At 41.5% G+C, this 17303-nt stretch overlaps 1 protein-coding gene across 1 annotated transcript in view; it reads left to right on the top strand.

Moving 5' to 3' along the window:
* Positions 1 to 17020, top strand: part of LOC126281219 (myrosinase 1-like) — a 28326-nt gene extending 11306 nt beyond the window's left edge. The window contains exons 2-6 of the mRNA XM_049979966.1: positions 247 to 381; positions 475 to 597; positions 8481 to 8575; positions 15469 to 15603; positions 16951 to 17020. Coding sequence (XP_049835923.1) covers positions 247 to 381; positions 475 to 597; positions 8481 to 8495 — 273 coding nt within the window. The 3' untranslated portion in view covers positions 8496 to 8575; positions 15469 to 15603; positions 16951 to 17020. The remainder of the gene's footprint in view (positions 1 to 246; positions 382 to 474; positions 598 to 8480; positions 8576 to 15468; positions 15604 to 16950) is intronic.
* Positions 17021 to 17303: the final 283 nt, after the last annotated feature.

Here is a 17303-nt window from a genome sequence, read left to right as displayed (position 1 = left end):
CCGATCTTTAAAACTTACCTTCATTGCTGTGTAGTTTTGACTTGTACGTAGCTTACTGAGCTACTTGTTCTAGAAATGAAATGTAGATGAGTTAGACGTTATATTAACGCTATAATTTGATACAGGCAGAAATTTTATTTTTTTAAAGTATTCATATCGTTGATCTTCGTGAAATATCTGTAGTGACAAAATCAGACATGAGTCGACATTTTAAGCGATGCTGAGAGCATTATATTTGTGTGCCAGGTGGACGCATGCCGCTTCTCCATATCGTGGCACAAGGTTCTCCCCACTGGAGGCGTCAACAACATCAATCCGGAGGGAATCGACTACTACAACAAGGTCATCGACGGCCTCATTGCCAACGGCATCACTCCAATGGTAAGAGCAACCTCAATGATCCGGCTTCTGTTCCTTGACATTAGAGCACTAATCAAATGTGACGTCACACGGTGTTGCATATGTTCGTTGCAGGTGACGATGTTCCACTGGGACTTGCCGCAGACATTGCCAAACATCGGGGGGTGGCCCAACCCCAGGCTGGCGGACTACTTTGTCGAGTACGCCAGAGTGCTCTACGACAACTATGGCGACAGGGTAAGCGACAAAAGAGTGTTCTGGAGGCATATAAATACTACGCTTTGATACTCATATTCAAACTTATGCTGGAGTTAATAATTGAAATGTAGCGGGAAAGGCATTTACATCAACAATTTTTTGTTCAAGGCTAGGAGTTCATAGTTTAATAGAAATGATACTGTCTTGTCATAGAATAAACGAACAGTACGAAGAATGTAAGCTCCGAGCATTCGATTGAGAATATAGTAAAATATTTTCCAGTATATTGCATAAGACTTTAAATAACTGGTCCACATAATCAGCAGTTATTCTGATGGCAGATGTAGAGACGATCCATGTGTATAGCTTTTTCTGTTGAGTTCCTATCCGACTTATTCTTTCCTCGAGGTCACTATCCGCATTATCCGTCTCTAGGCAAGGTTGCTTTATTTGCTCGCGTAGTACTAATCCGATCTCTTGCCCTGTCTATTATGACTTCCCAGTAGACGGTAGGTCAGACTCTAATACTCCTTCACTTGTCTTCAAATAGTTCAAATGGCTCTGAGCACTAAGGGACTTAACATCTGTGGTCATCAGTCCCCTAGAACTTAGAACTACATAAACCTAACGAACCTAAGGACATCACACACATCCATGCCAGAGGCAGGATTTGAACCTGCGACCGTAACGGGTACGCGGTTCCAGACTGAAGCGCCTAGAACCGCATGGGCACACCGGCCGGCTAATTGTCTTCATAAATTCCTCTGTACAATGTTGAAGAGGGATGTGACGCGTTATCATAGGCATTCGCAAGGAGGAAGGCATAGAGGAAGCAGATGCTTACCCCCGCCCCTCGCTCATTCTACCACGAATCTGGTCTACAGAGATTTTGTTCATAACAGAATTTTTATACACTACTAGAAGTGAGTGGAAAATCATTGACTCACTGTGATAGTTATTTCTTTGTATCATATATAAAATTTAGTTTTTGTGCCGTAAAACGTCTCGAAATTCACCAGCTTACATTCTATCAAAAAACTGAGCATTTTTGAGTCTCTCTCCTCTGCCTGGAAAGCTTTCTGCGTGTTGCCTTTAACGTTTCGAGGAAGAGGAAGAAATGCACTTCAATCCCCATAACGTCACTCTGATTCCGTTGCTTCCTCTAAATCATTTCAGACTGATGCCACAAAGGAGGTTGGTCGGCTCGGTTGTAGTTTCCTTTTCCCACCACAGTGCAGCTGAGATAAGTAGCTCCTCAATTGGCTTCACAAGAGCTGAACGTACCCCGCCGGCAACAGCACTCGGCAGACCCTAACAGCGGCCCATCCAAGTGCTATCCAAGCCTGACAGCGCTTAGCTTCCCTGCACTTCCTATTTATTTCATTCCTAAGTAACTTGTATTTCTGTATTCCTGAATTTCACTGAGCGTTTTTGTGTATTCTTCTTTTATCCATCAGCTGAAGTATTTCTTGTTACCCATTGATTCTTCGCTGTTATCTTCTTTGTTCCCATGTTTTTCTTTCCAGCTGAGATATCCTTTATCGCAGTATGTATACCCTCAGAGAATCCTACTTCCGTTATGACATTTTCCATTGTTCTTGATATTGCCCTATACTCATTTGACCAGATATCCATGCCTTATTTCCATTTCACTTCACTGACCTCCACTATATCTAGAGTGAGTCACAATTTCCCTTTTCAGATCTTCTAATTTTCCTGCAACATTTAAACTTCTGACATTCCACGTCCCGGTTCGTAGAACTTTTCCTTTCGTTGGTTAGTCGATCTTTTTCACATGACCAGCTCCCCCTTGGCAGCCCTCTGCCATAGATCCGAATGCGGGACTAGTCCGGAATGTTTTACCAAAGGAGAGCTCATCATGAGACTTTCAATTACAGACCATGTGTCCTATGTATACATAGTATATGTCTGTAATGCAGTGGTTTCCATTGCCTTCTGCTTCCTTATGCCGTTGATCATTACTGACTATTCTGCTTTTAGGGGCAGTTTCCCATCTCAAGGGCAAGTGTGTCCTGAACCTCTAAAGGCTCCGCCTCCCTCTTTGACAAGGTCGTTGGCAGAGTTAGGACAACGTCTTACACCTAAGTCTTCGGCTGACATTGCTGATATTTTTCATTCAAAATTTAAGGGATGATGAGGTTTGAACCTGGGACCGTAACTTTCTGATTAGTAATCAAAGACGCTACCCCCTTTTTTAATTTTTTTGACTCTATCTTTTTTTATTATTTTTTTCCTGTACCTCTTCCATTTCAGGCGTTGGCTCCTAGCTCACCTACTATCCCCAAAAACCTATCCATCCTACAGGCAAAAATAACAGCTAGAGCCACCGCCACTTTCACCCTAAAAGCTAACTAAGACGGAAGTTCGCCAGCACTTCAGGTACAGCCCACGAACAAAAACGAAATACGTCTGTGATCGTTTTGGTAAAAAAAGAAAAGGAAAAAGAATAAAAGAAAGGGTACACTACTTTTATATTTTACTGATTTAACTTTTATCTTTTTTTATTTGTTTTACTATTTTTGTTTAATCTTCTTCCGCGGATGTCCACAGCAGCCATACGTTGGGATGTCTACGTCGTCTTCTCGTTCAGAGAGGGTTAGACACACTATAATTTTCATTGCTGTATCTCATCAGTCCATCATGTACTATATCGTCAATCTCTTCTCACAACCGGTACACTCCAGTGGTCTGGAACGTGCAGAAACAACGCCCCCATGTAATTCGCAAAGCGCGAACAATACGGCGCCCTGCGCCACAAAAACCGTATAATTGCTCGTAAAATGGTGCCAAAATCTAACAACTCTGCAATACCTTCACTAAAAAAGTATGAAAACGCCATACCTTCGACCCTCACGGTGGCGCTACGACGAGTAGCAGGGTAGTAAGTAACGTCGGGATGGATCAGTTCGGTGGGCTCTACGGACTGAGGTGTCCGTCGCAGCAACAATGCCAACATCCGACATGTGAGAAGCAAACAGTCGGCGGCCGTATTACAAACGAAACGACGCATGACGGTGTCGACAGCGGCGCATCTGGGACGAGAGCTATTCAGCACCCCAAAAATCACGGGTCACTTACCTTAAACATAGTGCTGCCATTTTAACTTTGTGTCGTACATAATAGGATAATTCAATCTAACTCGTTTGTACAGTTTTTGGCGCGGAAATTGGTTTTTACTTAATAATTTTATGATAAACTGGAACTACATCCAAAAGCAGAACCTCGAACGTAAGTATCATGCATTAATAAGATTCCGAAAAAAGTGGTGTAATTCAAAAGTAAAAGAAGTGGCTCAATGAAAACCTCTACAGAACGTTTTTATAACCAACTGAACCTAATTCTTAAATTACAACTTTCTAAGTTTAATACTACACGCTTTTAAAAAGTGGAACAAAAAAGGGGTATTTGAAGAAACTAATTATCAGATTATTCTGAGACTCGAAACCTTGACATTTGTTTAGTTTTAGCTAATGTAACCAAATTTGATAACTATTTTTAAATATTTAATTTTATATAAGATTATAGTGCAGTCTCTTTGTTCACAGAATACGATATCGATAGAGACTGTTAGTTCTTCATCGAACTCAGCCGTAGGCATTTTAGTGGTTTAGTGATTAGATACTATGGCACAGCTCACAGTTAGAGCTAGTAACACTTTAGGACTACTTTGGTGCTAAATCCTCGAGTAAACGTTATTACTTTTAGCGCAAATCCTTTCTGGCCTTCCAAATTTAGGTTGTCCATTGTTTCCCTAAACTGATTAAGCAGCAGCACAGATGGTTGCTTTAAAATTACATGGCCGATTTCCTTCCCCGATTCGAGATCGTGCTTGGCCTGAAATTGACGGGATGTTCAGCCCTAATCCTCTGCGCTTTTTTTGCTGCATGGGGTATATCCTGCTTATTGCAGAGCCCAATGGAGCCTGTCTTGACAGATGGCCTCCTCCTCTGCTGTATTATGACCTCACTATTGTCTACATATGACCGTGTCTCAGAGTCTATCCGTATTATTGTATTTGCTATGGTGTCTCTCAGGTCCATTTATTCTGACAATATTAAACATTTATCACCATAATATATAACACGAGTGATTAGATCTGTAATGAAGTAAGTTATTGAAACGAAGGACACACAAACGAGGTGTTTTGTGAGCAGATGAAGTGGTGGCAGACGTTCAACGAGCCGGCCAGTTTCGTCTCAGGCTACTCTGGAGGCTACACGATCGCCCCAGACATCAACTCGTCAGGTTTGGGAGACTACAAGGCGGCGTACACCCTGCTCATGGCACACGCCGGCGCCTACCACCTGTACGACGAGAAATACCGAGAGATCCAGAAAGGTAAACACTCACCATGGCTGGTGCTAGGGTTGGCGAGGCAGGGTATCCAAATTTGATGAAGGATCATTGGAGAACCGATATATGAAGTCCTGAAATCATTATAAGTAGGCGTGTTCGTTGGAATCGTAAGTCTCACTTAACACGAGACGTGTAGTGTGGGACCTCCACAGGTGATGTCTACTGGTTTTGGCAGGTAGAGTTCGTCTCATTTACATTATAAGACCCAAAGACTACAATTTGCCTTTAACAATCACTTCACATCCGCAGTACTTTGCTAGTATGTCACTTCATCCACAACTATATACACGCATGCATGTGAATTTACAATGCATAGTTGCATGTACTCACTTCAGTATTAGCGTATCCCATTCTATTCTTTTTGTCTGCGGAGCTATTGAAAAATCACTCTCTGTATTCCCCCATACGCTTCCCAACCTTCCTCTCACGATCGCTATAAAGGATACTCCAGCATTGTTTCCCCATTCTATCTCGATAATCAATGTTATTGAATGTAATACTCTTACAGAGAATTAGTAAACTTATATCCTAGTAACAAATAGGGCTCTTTCTAAGACACAATTTTATTTTAATTTCTTTAGGATCACCTCATACCTCACATTGAAACCCAAAAGCACTTTCGTGAACTAGATAGTCTGCACACATAAACCGACAACCGCTGATTTAGACAGCTACGTCACTAACTACACTATCTGATCTGGACACCTGTTCGAGGACATTGATATGAGCTGTGTCACCGCTTCGCCATTATGACGGTTTGAACTCTACTGGTGACATTTTCTATGAGGTTGCTGAATTTCTGAAGATAAAGCCGAAACCAGATACTGCAGGGATGTTGCACGCTGGGATCTGCTGCATGGTCGCCGTGATAACTCATCTCAGATTCATTCCGTTGGATTTAAGTCGTGATTCTGGGTAGGTCACTCCATTTCACAAGTGTTACTGTCCACGAACCATTGCCTAACAGATGCTGTTTTATGAAAGGATGCATTATCATGCTGATACAGACAACCATTGTCTCCGACGTGTTCCTCTAGTTTACGAAATACACAATGCTCCAAAATATGTTCATATTCTTCCGCGTTTAGCGTTTCTTAAGAGCAATAAGAGAACCACAGAGTACCCGCGAAAAACATCTGATACCACAACGCTCACTCCTCTGTTCTTCATTGTTGGCACTACACCTGCTGGCAGATAACGTTGACAGGCAGTCACTAAACCCAAATCCTTCCATCGGATTGCCAAATTGTATAGTGTGATTCATAGCTCCAATCACTCGTTACCGGTCATCCACTGTGTAGTGGCGTTGCTCTTAGGCTACCTCATGCATCACTTATCACTGACTATCGAAATGTGTGGTTTGTGACGAGTTACTTGACTACTGTACTCCATTTTTTTCAACTCCCTATGCAAAGAGGTTATGCTAACTGGACTAATGGTAACATTTTGGAGCTCTCGAGTGACTCCATCTAAATGATACCTCCTATGAAATTAAGCAGAGATTAATACTAACCAACAGAGCCTATTTTGCCCTAACAAGACTTCTATCCTCAAGGCTCGTACCACGAAATTAACTATGTATAAATCACTTATACGACCTGTGTTTACATATGCCTCTGAAGCCTGGACATTAGCAACTAAAGATATTGAAACACTGGATGCATTTGAAAGAAAGGTACTTAGACGAATTATCGGCCCAATCTGTGAAAGAGGAAGATGGAGGAGGAGATACAGCCATGAGTTGTATACCATATACAAAGGCCAACCCATCAGAAGGATAGTGAAATCATCCAGACTGAGGTGGGCGAGACATGTGGCTCGCATGAATGATACAGAAGTAGCAAAAAGAATATTACAAGGAAAGCCGGGAGGGCAGAGAGGACGTGGTCGATCAAAAGCCAGATGGGAAGATGGAGTAATCGAAGATCTTAAGAAGATGGGCAATAGAAACTGGAGAGTATTGGCAAAGGACCGAGAGAAATGGAAGGAAATTGTAGAAGAGGCCAAGACTCATCATGAGCTGTAGAGACAAGAAAGAAGAAGAAGAGTACTCCTTCCGCTGATACCATGCGATTTTTTTAGTTACCTTCTGCTATGCTCAGAGTCCCTTTACGTCAGTACAAGAGGTCTTGGTTTCGCTGAGTTTGTTCCTTCGCGAATCCGCTCCACAATGACAATCCTAACACTCCACTTGGGCAGCTTTAGAAAGGTTGAACTGTCCCTGACGGATCTGTCGCTCATGTGACATCCAGTGACTAGCGCATGTCTGAAATCACTGAGTTCTTCTGTACTACCTATTCTGCTGTTACTGCTTCACTGCTCTGAACACAGTACTCCTCGCCTCCTCTTATACTGATAGATCCATCTCTCATGACGTCTAGCAGTCAGTTCCACATTACATGGGGATGACCAGATACTTTTAATCAGACAGTATACGAATCAGCCCCTCGAGATAGGTGCCAACACAGTTAACATATATACTGTACCATCCATAAAGAATACTGCACGTTTGGTAATCTGCGTCATTAGTTCTAATTTTGTATACTATGCTGGACTCATTAACTATATAATAATGGCGCTATTTCTTCCACTAATCACTGTTTCAGTGCAAATTTATTATGCCTTTGCAAGTGATTATGCCAGTCTTCAGGGAGTTACTTCTTCTGTTTAGAGATGCATTATGATGTTAGCAAAGTGTAGCGTACCGAAAACCTGTAAGGAAAGACATTAAGGATAACATCTGCAATGTATGGCAGTTCACAAACAGTAAATACTAAAATGGGGAATGGAAAACAAGTATTTGGAATGTGCTGGTAATTATTAGTTTGTCCACAATTAGAATTTTTTTCCTGAGCATGAGCTCTTCTATAAACTGTTAGAGTCTCACAATAACAAAAAGAAAGAAAGCAATTTAGTTTACCAGGGTAATTAAGAATGTGCCAGTACTATCACACTGGCATTTTTCCGTTTGATTTTCCAAATACGCAAGAACTATATGTATTTTTCTTACAAACTTAACGACTTAACTTTCATCTGACAGATAACAAGCGTAAATTTCACAAAATATTTTCCCAAGTACCACACTGTTCAGTTCGTCTTCAATTCCATAAGATACATATTGAGTATAGCCCACAATTTATAATGCGTGCTCTGTGGGCGATAGGTAGAGTTTTGCTGATTAACAAGCAGCTGAGCAGAGAATTCACATAACAATTACTGTTAGAGATGGTGACCAGTATTGTTTTGTATGCAGCGACAGAATTCAAAAATATTTACCCCGGAGTTTCTGAACGACTCTGAAACCATCTTCGATGTCCTCTAGATAAATCGTGGGAATATGTTATTCATTTATTTCAGTTAGTTTTGCCACCTTATTTCTGGTTTTGGAGCCACACAAATTTCCAGTCGTCGAAACTGCAAGGTATGCAAACAATGCTTTCTGTTTACTTTACTTTAAATGGTTGTCCACTTGTTAGTGTCTCACGTATCATTACTCTCAGCTATCGTACAGTGTGTGTAACTGACATGCATATATCTTGTTACAGGGAAAGTCGGCATAACAATTAACAATATGTGGTACGAACCTGCCGCCGACTCTGCAGCGGACATAGAGGCAGCAGAACGCAAGATGCAATTCTACGTAAGTACCAGGAGATCTTATAACCTTTATTCACAAAACATTATGTAAGGTATTACAAGAAGAATGTTTAGCTCACTTAGAGAGAGATGGAAGGCTCTCGTTAACTCGATACACCATTACACCACGTAACTATAAAGCCACTCAAAGTTAATTGGTAGCTAAGTCTGAATAACTGTTACTTAAACCTGTCTTTCGTTCAATACGGGAAAATGCTCTGAGGGATGAGAAAAAAAAATTGTTAACAGGAACAATAAAGACGAACTGCTACCCAGTGAATGATTTTGGTTCAAATGGCTCTGAGCACTATGGGACTCAACTGCTGTGGTCATTAGTCCCCTAGAACTTAGAACTACTTAAACCTAACTAACCTAAGGACATCACACACATCCATGCCCGAGGCAGGATTCGAACCTGCGACCGTAGCAGTCGCACGATTCCGGACTGCGCGCCTAGAACCATGAACGATTTTGTCAACATTGTTTACAGGTCTTATAACTTAACGTCCATAAGAAACCTAAATACGAGTTTTGGGAATGTTTGTACCCATACAATAATGCTAGATTCTACATATCCTTAAAATATTGCGATTTTTCGTTTCCATTTAAAAATGACATCTACATTTTTTGAACCTGATTCGTTATCTTGGACACAAAACATATGATCCGTCGAACTGAATGCAGTTACTTATCGACATTGCTGTTCTCACGATTTCAAACGAATGCAACGTTAAGGATTTCAAGTTTCTAAAATAACTTATTGCTGTTGGGAGGCTCCAAAAATTGAAACAAAAGAATGAAAATAGTCGGGTTCAACACCTCATCAACAAAGAAGCCATTAGAGTCAACGTAGATATTCGGAAAGGAGACACGTAGTATAGTATATCAGAAGAGTCGCTTTCAATTGATCCATCCCAGCATTTGCCTTAGTCAGCTTAGGTAAATCATGGAAAATCTATATCTGAATGGAAAATATAATTTGCGTGTGTAAAGATAAACGGCTACACGGGACTTTGAACCATCGTCCTGTGGAACTCGAGCAATGTCTTACCCACTACACCACCACAACTGAATGTATCTAACAATTTTAGAAATTTATAGAGACAAGTCTTTCATATACGAAGCAAATGTTTGTTACAGTGGCATCAAATCGAGGTTTAGAAGTGCCTAAACCAACAATAATTCACATGTTCTTGTAATGTCGTGTATTAAATGTGGCGCAAATGTTGCCAATGTTGAAGGTAAACCTCGGGCAATGCTACAAATCAATCTGTTACCACAAACTTTATTTCGTTCTGACATTTGTTGGCTTCGCCTACTGATAACTAAATTGTCACTTTGAAGCCTCACTTAGGTATCTAGATCCGCTACAGGTGAGTCTGTCACCATAACTATATACTTCCAGTCTGGCCTGTATAGTCACCCAATTTTCACGGTCGAGGGAGACTGGCCTGAGGTGGTGAAGCAGAGAGTGGCGCAAACAGCAAGGCTGCGGGCTACCCCAGGTCACGACTCGTGGAGCTCACGCCAGAGGAGGTGGAGTATATCAAGGATGAGTAAACGACACCAGCCACAGCATCGTCTGGCCTGATGGACTTATATTTTAATTCGCCACAGAGTGGCTCAGTCACTCACAATGTCCAAGCAATCACCCACCCACCGTCCGCCCCCAGTAGCTGAGTGGTCAGCGCGACAGAATGTCAGTCCTCAGTGCCCGGGTTCGATCCCCCTTGGGTCGGAGAGTTTCTCAGCTCAGGGAATGGGTGTGGTGTTGTTCTGATCATCATTTCATCCCCATCGACGCGCAAGTCGCCGAAGTGGCGTCAAATCGAAAGCTTGAATACCATCCGTTGTAAAGGTTTTTTTTTTTTAATTAAGTCTTGGTTTCACGTGAACGCTATACGAAAACTACAAGATATATCAAAGGACTGAGCACCTCTCCAATTTTCGATCCGTTAACATGCCGTGGCGTAGTTGCACAGCGCATCACTGGGGGAGGGGGGAAAAGCGTGCCAGAAGATGGTGAATAATGGAGCGATGTGAACGTTTTTGGTGTTCCTGAATTCGCCAAATGTGAGTCAGTATTGATGGTTCAGCGACAATTTCGAACAAAATATCAGGAGAAGGCTCCAACAGACATAGGAAACCATTGGCGATACCACACATTCCGAGGACTACTTGTTCATATGGTGCGAGGAAAACAGGCTGACAGGGATCGTCGGCTGATAAAGTGGAGTGCGAAGCGAGTAAACTGTCTCAATGGTCACAAACATCTGCATGTAAAACCAATACTGACTCCAGTTGTTACAGGCATTGACTACTTTGGAAAATAAGCTTCGTTCTGAATGTTGTATCGACTTGCAGTGGCTACTGGAGGAAGATGGGTTTTCACTGAAGTTGGTACTTAGTGACAAAGTCACGTTACATGTGTCTGGAAAAGTGAATTGTCATAACGTGTGTGGTTTCTGTACAGACTATCCATACGAGAGTGTGGAACACATTTGTGGTTTGGATAAAGATAACTTCTTTTGTGTCATGTCCTCTTAAAATTTTATGGAGAAAATTGTAACTGGTTTCTTGTGCCTGTACACGCTGCAGCAGTGGCTAGTGGCATACTTATGGCAAGACAGTGCAGACTTCATTTTGCAACAAGATTTGCTCCACCAGACTTTCTTTCGATGTGCTTGATTACCTTAATGTCAAATTACCACAGCGTTTTTGTTGCTGTGAGTACGAACACGACTCTTCTATTCTTCAGAGGCCCGCACGGTCACCTGACTTATATCCATGTGTTTCTACTTGCGTGGTTATCTAAAAGATCGTGTGTTCCTGCCTCCACTGCCACATAATTTGGTAGAGTTTCGAGAAGGGCTAATTATGACAGATACTTACACTAACTGTGACGTATTGGGAAGTGTGTGGCAAGAGTGTGCGTATTTTAAAGACGTACGCACATCTTAAACGTTACCCAGTTTTAGCACTTTTAATGTAAGTTAAAAACTCCACTGATATTGATTTATTTCTGTATCTCTCGCAGCTGTCTTCTGAAACCTCAGAGGAACTTATAAATATACGCGGCAGCAACGCCCTAAAACGGAAACGTTTTTGTGACCCTTTCTGTACACCCCAGTCCCCTTCTTCCCTACAGTTAGTACTCTCTAAAACTCACTCCAATAACATGGAAGCTATTCCTTAAGCATATGTTTTATCACTCTGTCCCTTCTCCAAATATTCCATTTCTTTTCAATACCCTATAGTAGAAACTCACTTCCATAGGTAAACTCCCATAAATTTCGTACTCAACTGAGGCCTATGTTTGATTCCAGTGGGCTTCTCTTACCGTGAAGCTCACCCTTTGCCTGTGCTGGTTTGCTTCCTATGACCTACTTGCTTCGTTTGTCATGCGTTAGTCATCTTCTATGGCAGCAAAAATTGTCCATCATGTGTCACACAAATTTGGCGTTAAGTTTAATTCAAGTTTTGTTTCTGCTACAAGCAGGGCCGGCGCAAGGCACGTGCGAAACCGGCGGCCGCATGGGGCAACACTTCCCCCCCCCCCCCCCTTTTTAGGACAAACTCAAAATTCATGCCCAAGAGGGACTCGAAACCAAACCTCGGAGGGAGAGGCTACGGGAACTGTGGCATGGCGCCTCGACTACCTGCCGACGCCCCTGTTGAACAAGGGGAGGAAGGAGGATTAATTTCTTCCTCGCCACTGTGGGCAGCACCGTCGTGTTTACGCTGGAGGAACAGAGAGGGGGAAGAAGTCTGGCGCAAACGCCAGTACTCTTTTATCATTTTATGAGTGGAGCACTGCCAGCCTGTTACGCGCCGTGCGTTTACTCACAACTAATTTTGCAGAAGACGAAATCTAATTTGGAAATTCGAATGCACCGTCCGATACTGCGGTTACATGTTAAGCATGAAGCAATTTTGCTACGCTCTTCAATGGTAGTTTCCGAGTGCTTTATTCTTCAAGCATTATGAAAAAAAAAAAAAAGGTTGAACATTACTACAGTCAAACATGTCCAACATCTAGAATGGCTAGAAGTATTCCGAATGGGTAAATACGCTGTGAGTAATTACAAGGGATAAAGACATTGCTAATAAGTCTGGCATAATTTGGGTTTCGATTTATTTTTGAAAAATTTGCTATCCGTTTCTGAGTGATTGTCGGACGTTTTGGTTTTTGAGCCATGAAACACCTGTCTCCGCCTGCATGAACAACAATTAAAACTCTGACCGTCACTTTTGTTTGACAATACTACTCGCACACTATCACTTTGCCAACATTTATTTACTGTATAATGCGTGTCAATCCATGTTTCGTCTTACAAGGGAACCTTCCCATCGTACCCCCCACAGATTTAGTTATAAGTTGGCACAGTGTATAGGCCTTGAAAAACTGAACACAGATCAATCGAGAAAACAGGAAGAAGTTGTGTGAAAAAAAAAAAGCAAAACATACAAACTGAGTAGTCCATGCGAAAGATAGGCAACATCAAGGACAATGTGAGCTCAGGAGTGCCGTGGTCGCGTGGTCAGCTGCAGAACGAGAGGTCATTGGTTTAAGTCTCCCTGGAGTGAATAGTTTAATTTTTTTATTTTCAGTCAATCATCACCACACGTACTGTTTATCAACAAATGTAGGAAATAATCATACAAATGTTCGACAATCGTTCGATCCCTTAAGGAACTTTCCGATTCCTTAAAGTTCGGAAAATATTCATTGACCTTGTTATTGAAGTCGCGAGCTATATTTGCTGGATTCATATTGCCCACGGAATACATCTCACGTATTTAAAAGCACTCTCGTCTAAAGTAGCGAACAGTCAACTGCAGGCCAGGGAGCCTCGTTAGCAGGAATACTCTCTCTTCCGTGCGCTGTAGTCGACTGACGTCGAGTGATTCGATGTTTGTTTAGGTGTAGCGTCCCCATACTACGGCGCAGTTACGTCGCATCGGACGGACGGACAGATAATAATTGTCTGAAAATAAAAAAATAAACATTTCACTCGATGGAAGACTTGAACCAAGGACCTCTCGTTCTGCAGTTGCTCACGCTAACCACGCGACCACGGCGCTCGTGAGTTTACGCTGTCCTTTATGTTGCCTTCTTCCGCATGGACTACTCAGTTTGTATATTTTGCTTATTTTTTTTTTCATAGTTCCACACAAATTCTTCCTCTTTTCTCGATTGATCTGTGTTCAGTTTTTCCAGGCCTATCCACTGTGCCAACTTATAACTAAATCTGAGGGGGGTGCGATGGGGAGGTTCCCTTGTTAGTAAACTACTGGTAGCTTTGATTCTGATGAAAACCTGAGAGAAAGTATGGTCTTTTAGCAACAATGTCCTCTCGTCCGCACAAAACAAAACGTTAATTTTGACACCTTCTAAAACGAAAATTCAGACAGAACATTGCTTCTAAGGGTTTTCATGCTATCTTTGAATCTCATTTCTGTTTGACAAAAGTTGTGCAGTTTTCGCAAATTTCGTACTTCTTTCTATTGTTCGTAATGCCATAGAAATTGCTGCCTGATAATACATTTATCCAAATCATCGGTCACATTCTTATTGTGAACTTCTTGCTTCTTCTTCTTCGGCGCTAGTTTAACCGTAGCCTCGCTGTACCTCGTCAAGTGACCTAGTTCTTGGCACTGCAGCGTCACCACTTCGCCTTTCCAGGCAATAGGTATTGCGTTCTCTACAACGAAAACTACAGAATTCGTTTCGGTAGTTGGCCGAGGGAGACAAGATTGGTCAGAAGCACTTTCATTGCGTTTCGTAAGAAAAATTGCGATTGATTGCCGACATTTACTACATATTAGTTTAAATAAAATTCCACAAACGTTTTGTGAAAAATAAATAAATAAAAGTAAAAATAAAAAAACGGGGGGGGGGGGGGGGGGGGGGAAGGGGGGCGGCAATTTAGCAGCTCGCACTTGGGCTTGCGCCGGCCCTGGCTACAACATGTATTTTATTCTGTTTTACAGTCTTCGGTGATACAAAAAAAAGGCACAGTTCCTAAATTGTTCTAAAAAAAGTGTAAATTCGTCATCAGTTTTTCACACTTACGTTGTACTGTTCACAGTCTGTCCGATAATACCTTTACCGTTTGTCGTAAATGAGTGCTAATTCTTTACAAAGTTCACTAAACATTTTGATTCCTGTGCCACAGTCCCTTCATTAATAGGTGATCCACTTGTAAGGCACATAATAGCATGGACTGTCTGATCATTTCAAACTGTAATAACTATAGATTGAACTGTAGCAATAACAAATCATTTCCCATAAAATGCGTTACCAAAGGAGAGATAGGATACTTTATGCCCATCCCCACAAAAAGTTTAAAAAAAATTCGATAATTGTTGATGGCTTATATTAACCACATATTTTTTAAAGAAGTACTGATATGTTTTGTCAGGTCTACTACTTAAGATTTAAATTCCTGGGATAAGTTTAACTGAAAAATTAAACATTTGAGGGATCTCATAGGAGAATTCTTTAAAAACAAAAAATATTTTTCTTTGTATAAATTAGTTGACTAGATTACAATATTTTCAAAGAGTGAAGATAAAGCAACCCCCCCCCCCCCACGACCGTCATGGTATTGCAGGGGTACGTACTTCTATAGACATGTTACAACCACTTGATCAACAGTTTGGGGTTCCTCGAGTCGGTATTAGACACTTTGTTCCATACGGTTGAATGGTTCTGCAAGAGGCATATTTTTTGGCTGCAAATTCCAGTCCTGTATCACAGACCCATGCTGATTCTTTGATAGCTTCAGCATTTACATCTTCATCAACAATAGAAACTGAAACATCTGTACATGTATGTTTGCATCATTGCCAGTACATTTAGTAACTCATCTAATTGATACGTTATTCTTACAGAGCACTCCTTGGGCCTTCTGTAAGCTATTCAACTGGCTCGCACAGCACTACCCTGGCTACCCAATCTTCGTTATGGAGAACTGCTGGTCTGACACTGGAGAACTTGAGGACTAGGGCCGAATAGACTATTATGCGGTAAGTATTCTGTCCAGTTCTTTTGATTCAATCAACATTATCAGAAACTTATCCAGCACACACTCTAAGACAAAGAAAAGATGCACCATGAAGAATTTTGCAGAATAGGATGGATATTGATAGATGGGATTTACATGTACACACAAACACACAACTACAATTTCAGAAAAATTGGATAATTTACTCAAGAGAAAGAGCTTCACAAATTGAGCAAGTCAATAATGCATTGGTCCACCTCTGGCTCTTTTGTGAGCAGTTATTCGGCTTGGAATTGATTGGCAGAATTTCTGGATGTCCTCTTGCCAGATAATGCGCCAGATTCTGGCAAGTTGGCATGTTAGATTGTCAAAATCCCAATCTGGTTGCAGGACCCTATCCATAATGCTCCAAATGTTCTCAAATGGGGAGAGATCCAGTGACCTTTCTGGCCAAGGTAGGGTTTGGCTATAATGAAAACAACCAGTATAAACTCTCGCAAAGTGCAGGTGGGCATAATTTTGCTGAAATGTAAACTCAGGATGGCTTTCCATGAAAGGCAGCAAAATACTGTTGTGCTGTAAGGGTTCCGGGGATGACAGCCCATGGGTTTCTGCTATGAAAAGATATCTCGCGCCAAATCACCAGTCCTGATTATTGGGCTGTATGGTGAGGAACAGTCAGGTTGGTACGGCATTGCTTTCTGGGGTGTCTCTGGCTTCGAATCTCACTTAATTGAGTAGAATTGTCTTCAGTGATGAGTATTGCTTCAATCTGAGCCCCAATAAGCAGTGGAAGCGCGCATCTAGAGACACCTCGAACAGCAGTCGGGTACGAGCCTGACTGTTTACAAAACTGTTACACACCATTACATTATTCTGTCAGTGATTTCGTCATCCTTATGATTAAAGGAATGTCATAGGTTCTCTTTCTGAAAATAAAGCTTTCTTCTGTTCACAGTCCTACTTGGCTGCTATGCTCAAGGCCATCAATGAAGATGGTGTTGACATCATCGGCTACACGGCTTGGAGAATTGCATTCTATTGTCATCAAACATTATGGACAGTTCTTCAAACTCTTAGGATCACAATCAGATGGCACAGTAACATTTTTTACAATAATAGTGTATGCAAGATGTCATTTTGTGTACAAACATGTTACATGCATTTTTGTTATTATACCAAAACATTTGTCCCACCTTCAGCACTTACCTGCAATCTATTGCCACCCATTATCATAAAATAATAGATCTTGTGTATTTTTTGTGAAATATTTAACTTGATAATTACAAACATACTGTAGTTAGATCCATAAAAATGCCTTCACTTCATATACAGACTGTTCAGATATTGTACTCGTCCGTTTTTTCAGGACCAGATTTGGACTTCATCATGTGGATTTCAATTATCCGGATCGCACAAGGACACCCAAGGCATCCAGCAAGTTTCTTGGTCAAATCTTCAAAACAAAAACCCTTCCTGCTGAATACCTAAACTAATTTCCAAGAAGTTTTGGACAGTCGAAACCATTAATAAAGCACTTAATGTTTGTTTCGTGTTCTCCATTGCATCCCTATTCCATGCCAGGCATGCCTGCAGTGAATCTTCAGTATGTGGCTTAAGTATTGTGACCTCCCATCATCTGTCTTCTACTCTCTGCAAAACAGTGAAAATATGTGTAGATTTTCACATTTTAGGATCCAATATATAAGTTGCCCTACCACT

The sequence above is a fragment of the Schistocerca gregaria genome, chromosome 7 (assembly GCF_023897955.1).
Source record: "Schistocerca gregaria isolate iqSchGreg1 chromosome 7, iqSchGreg1.2, whole genome shotgun sequence".
Lineage (NCBI taxonomy): Eukaryota > Metazoa > Arthropoda > Insecta > Orthoptera > Acrididae > Schistocerca > Schistocerca gregaria.
The sequence above is the reverse complement of the archived record's forward strand: the minus strand, read 5'-3'. Positions and strand labels throughout refer to the sequence as shown.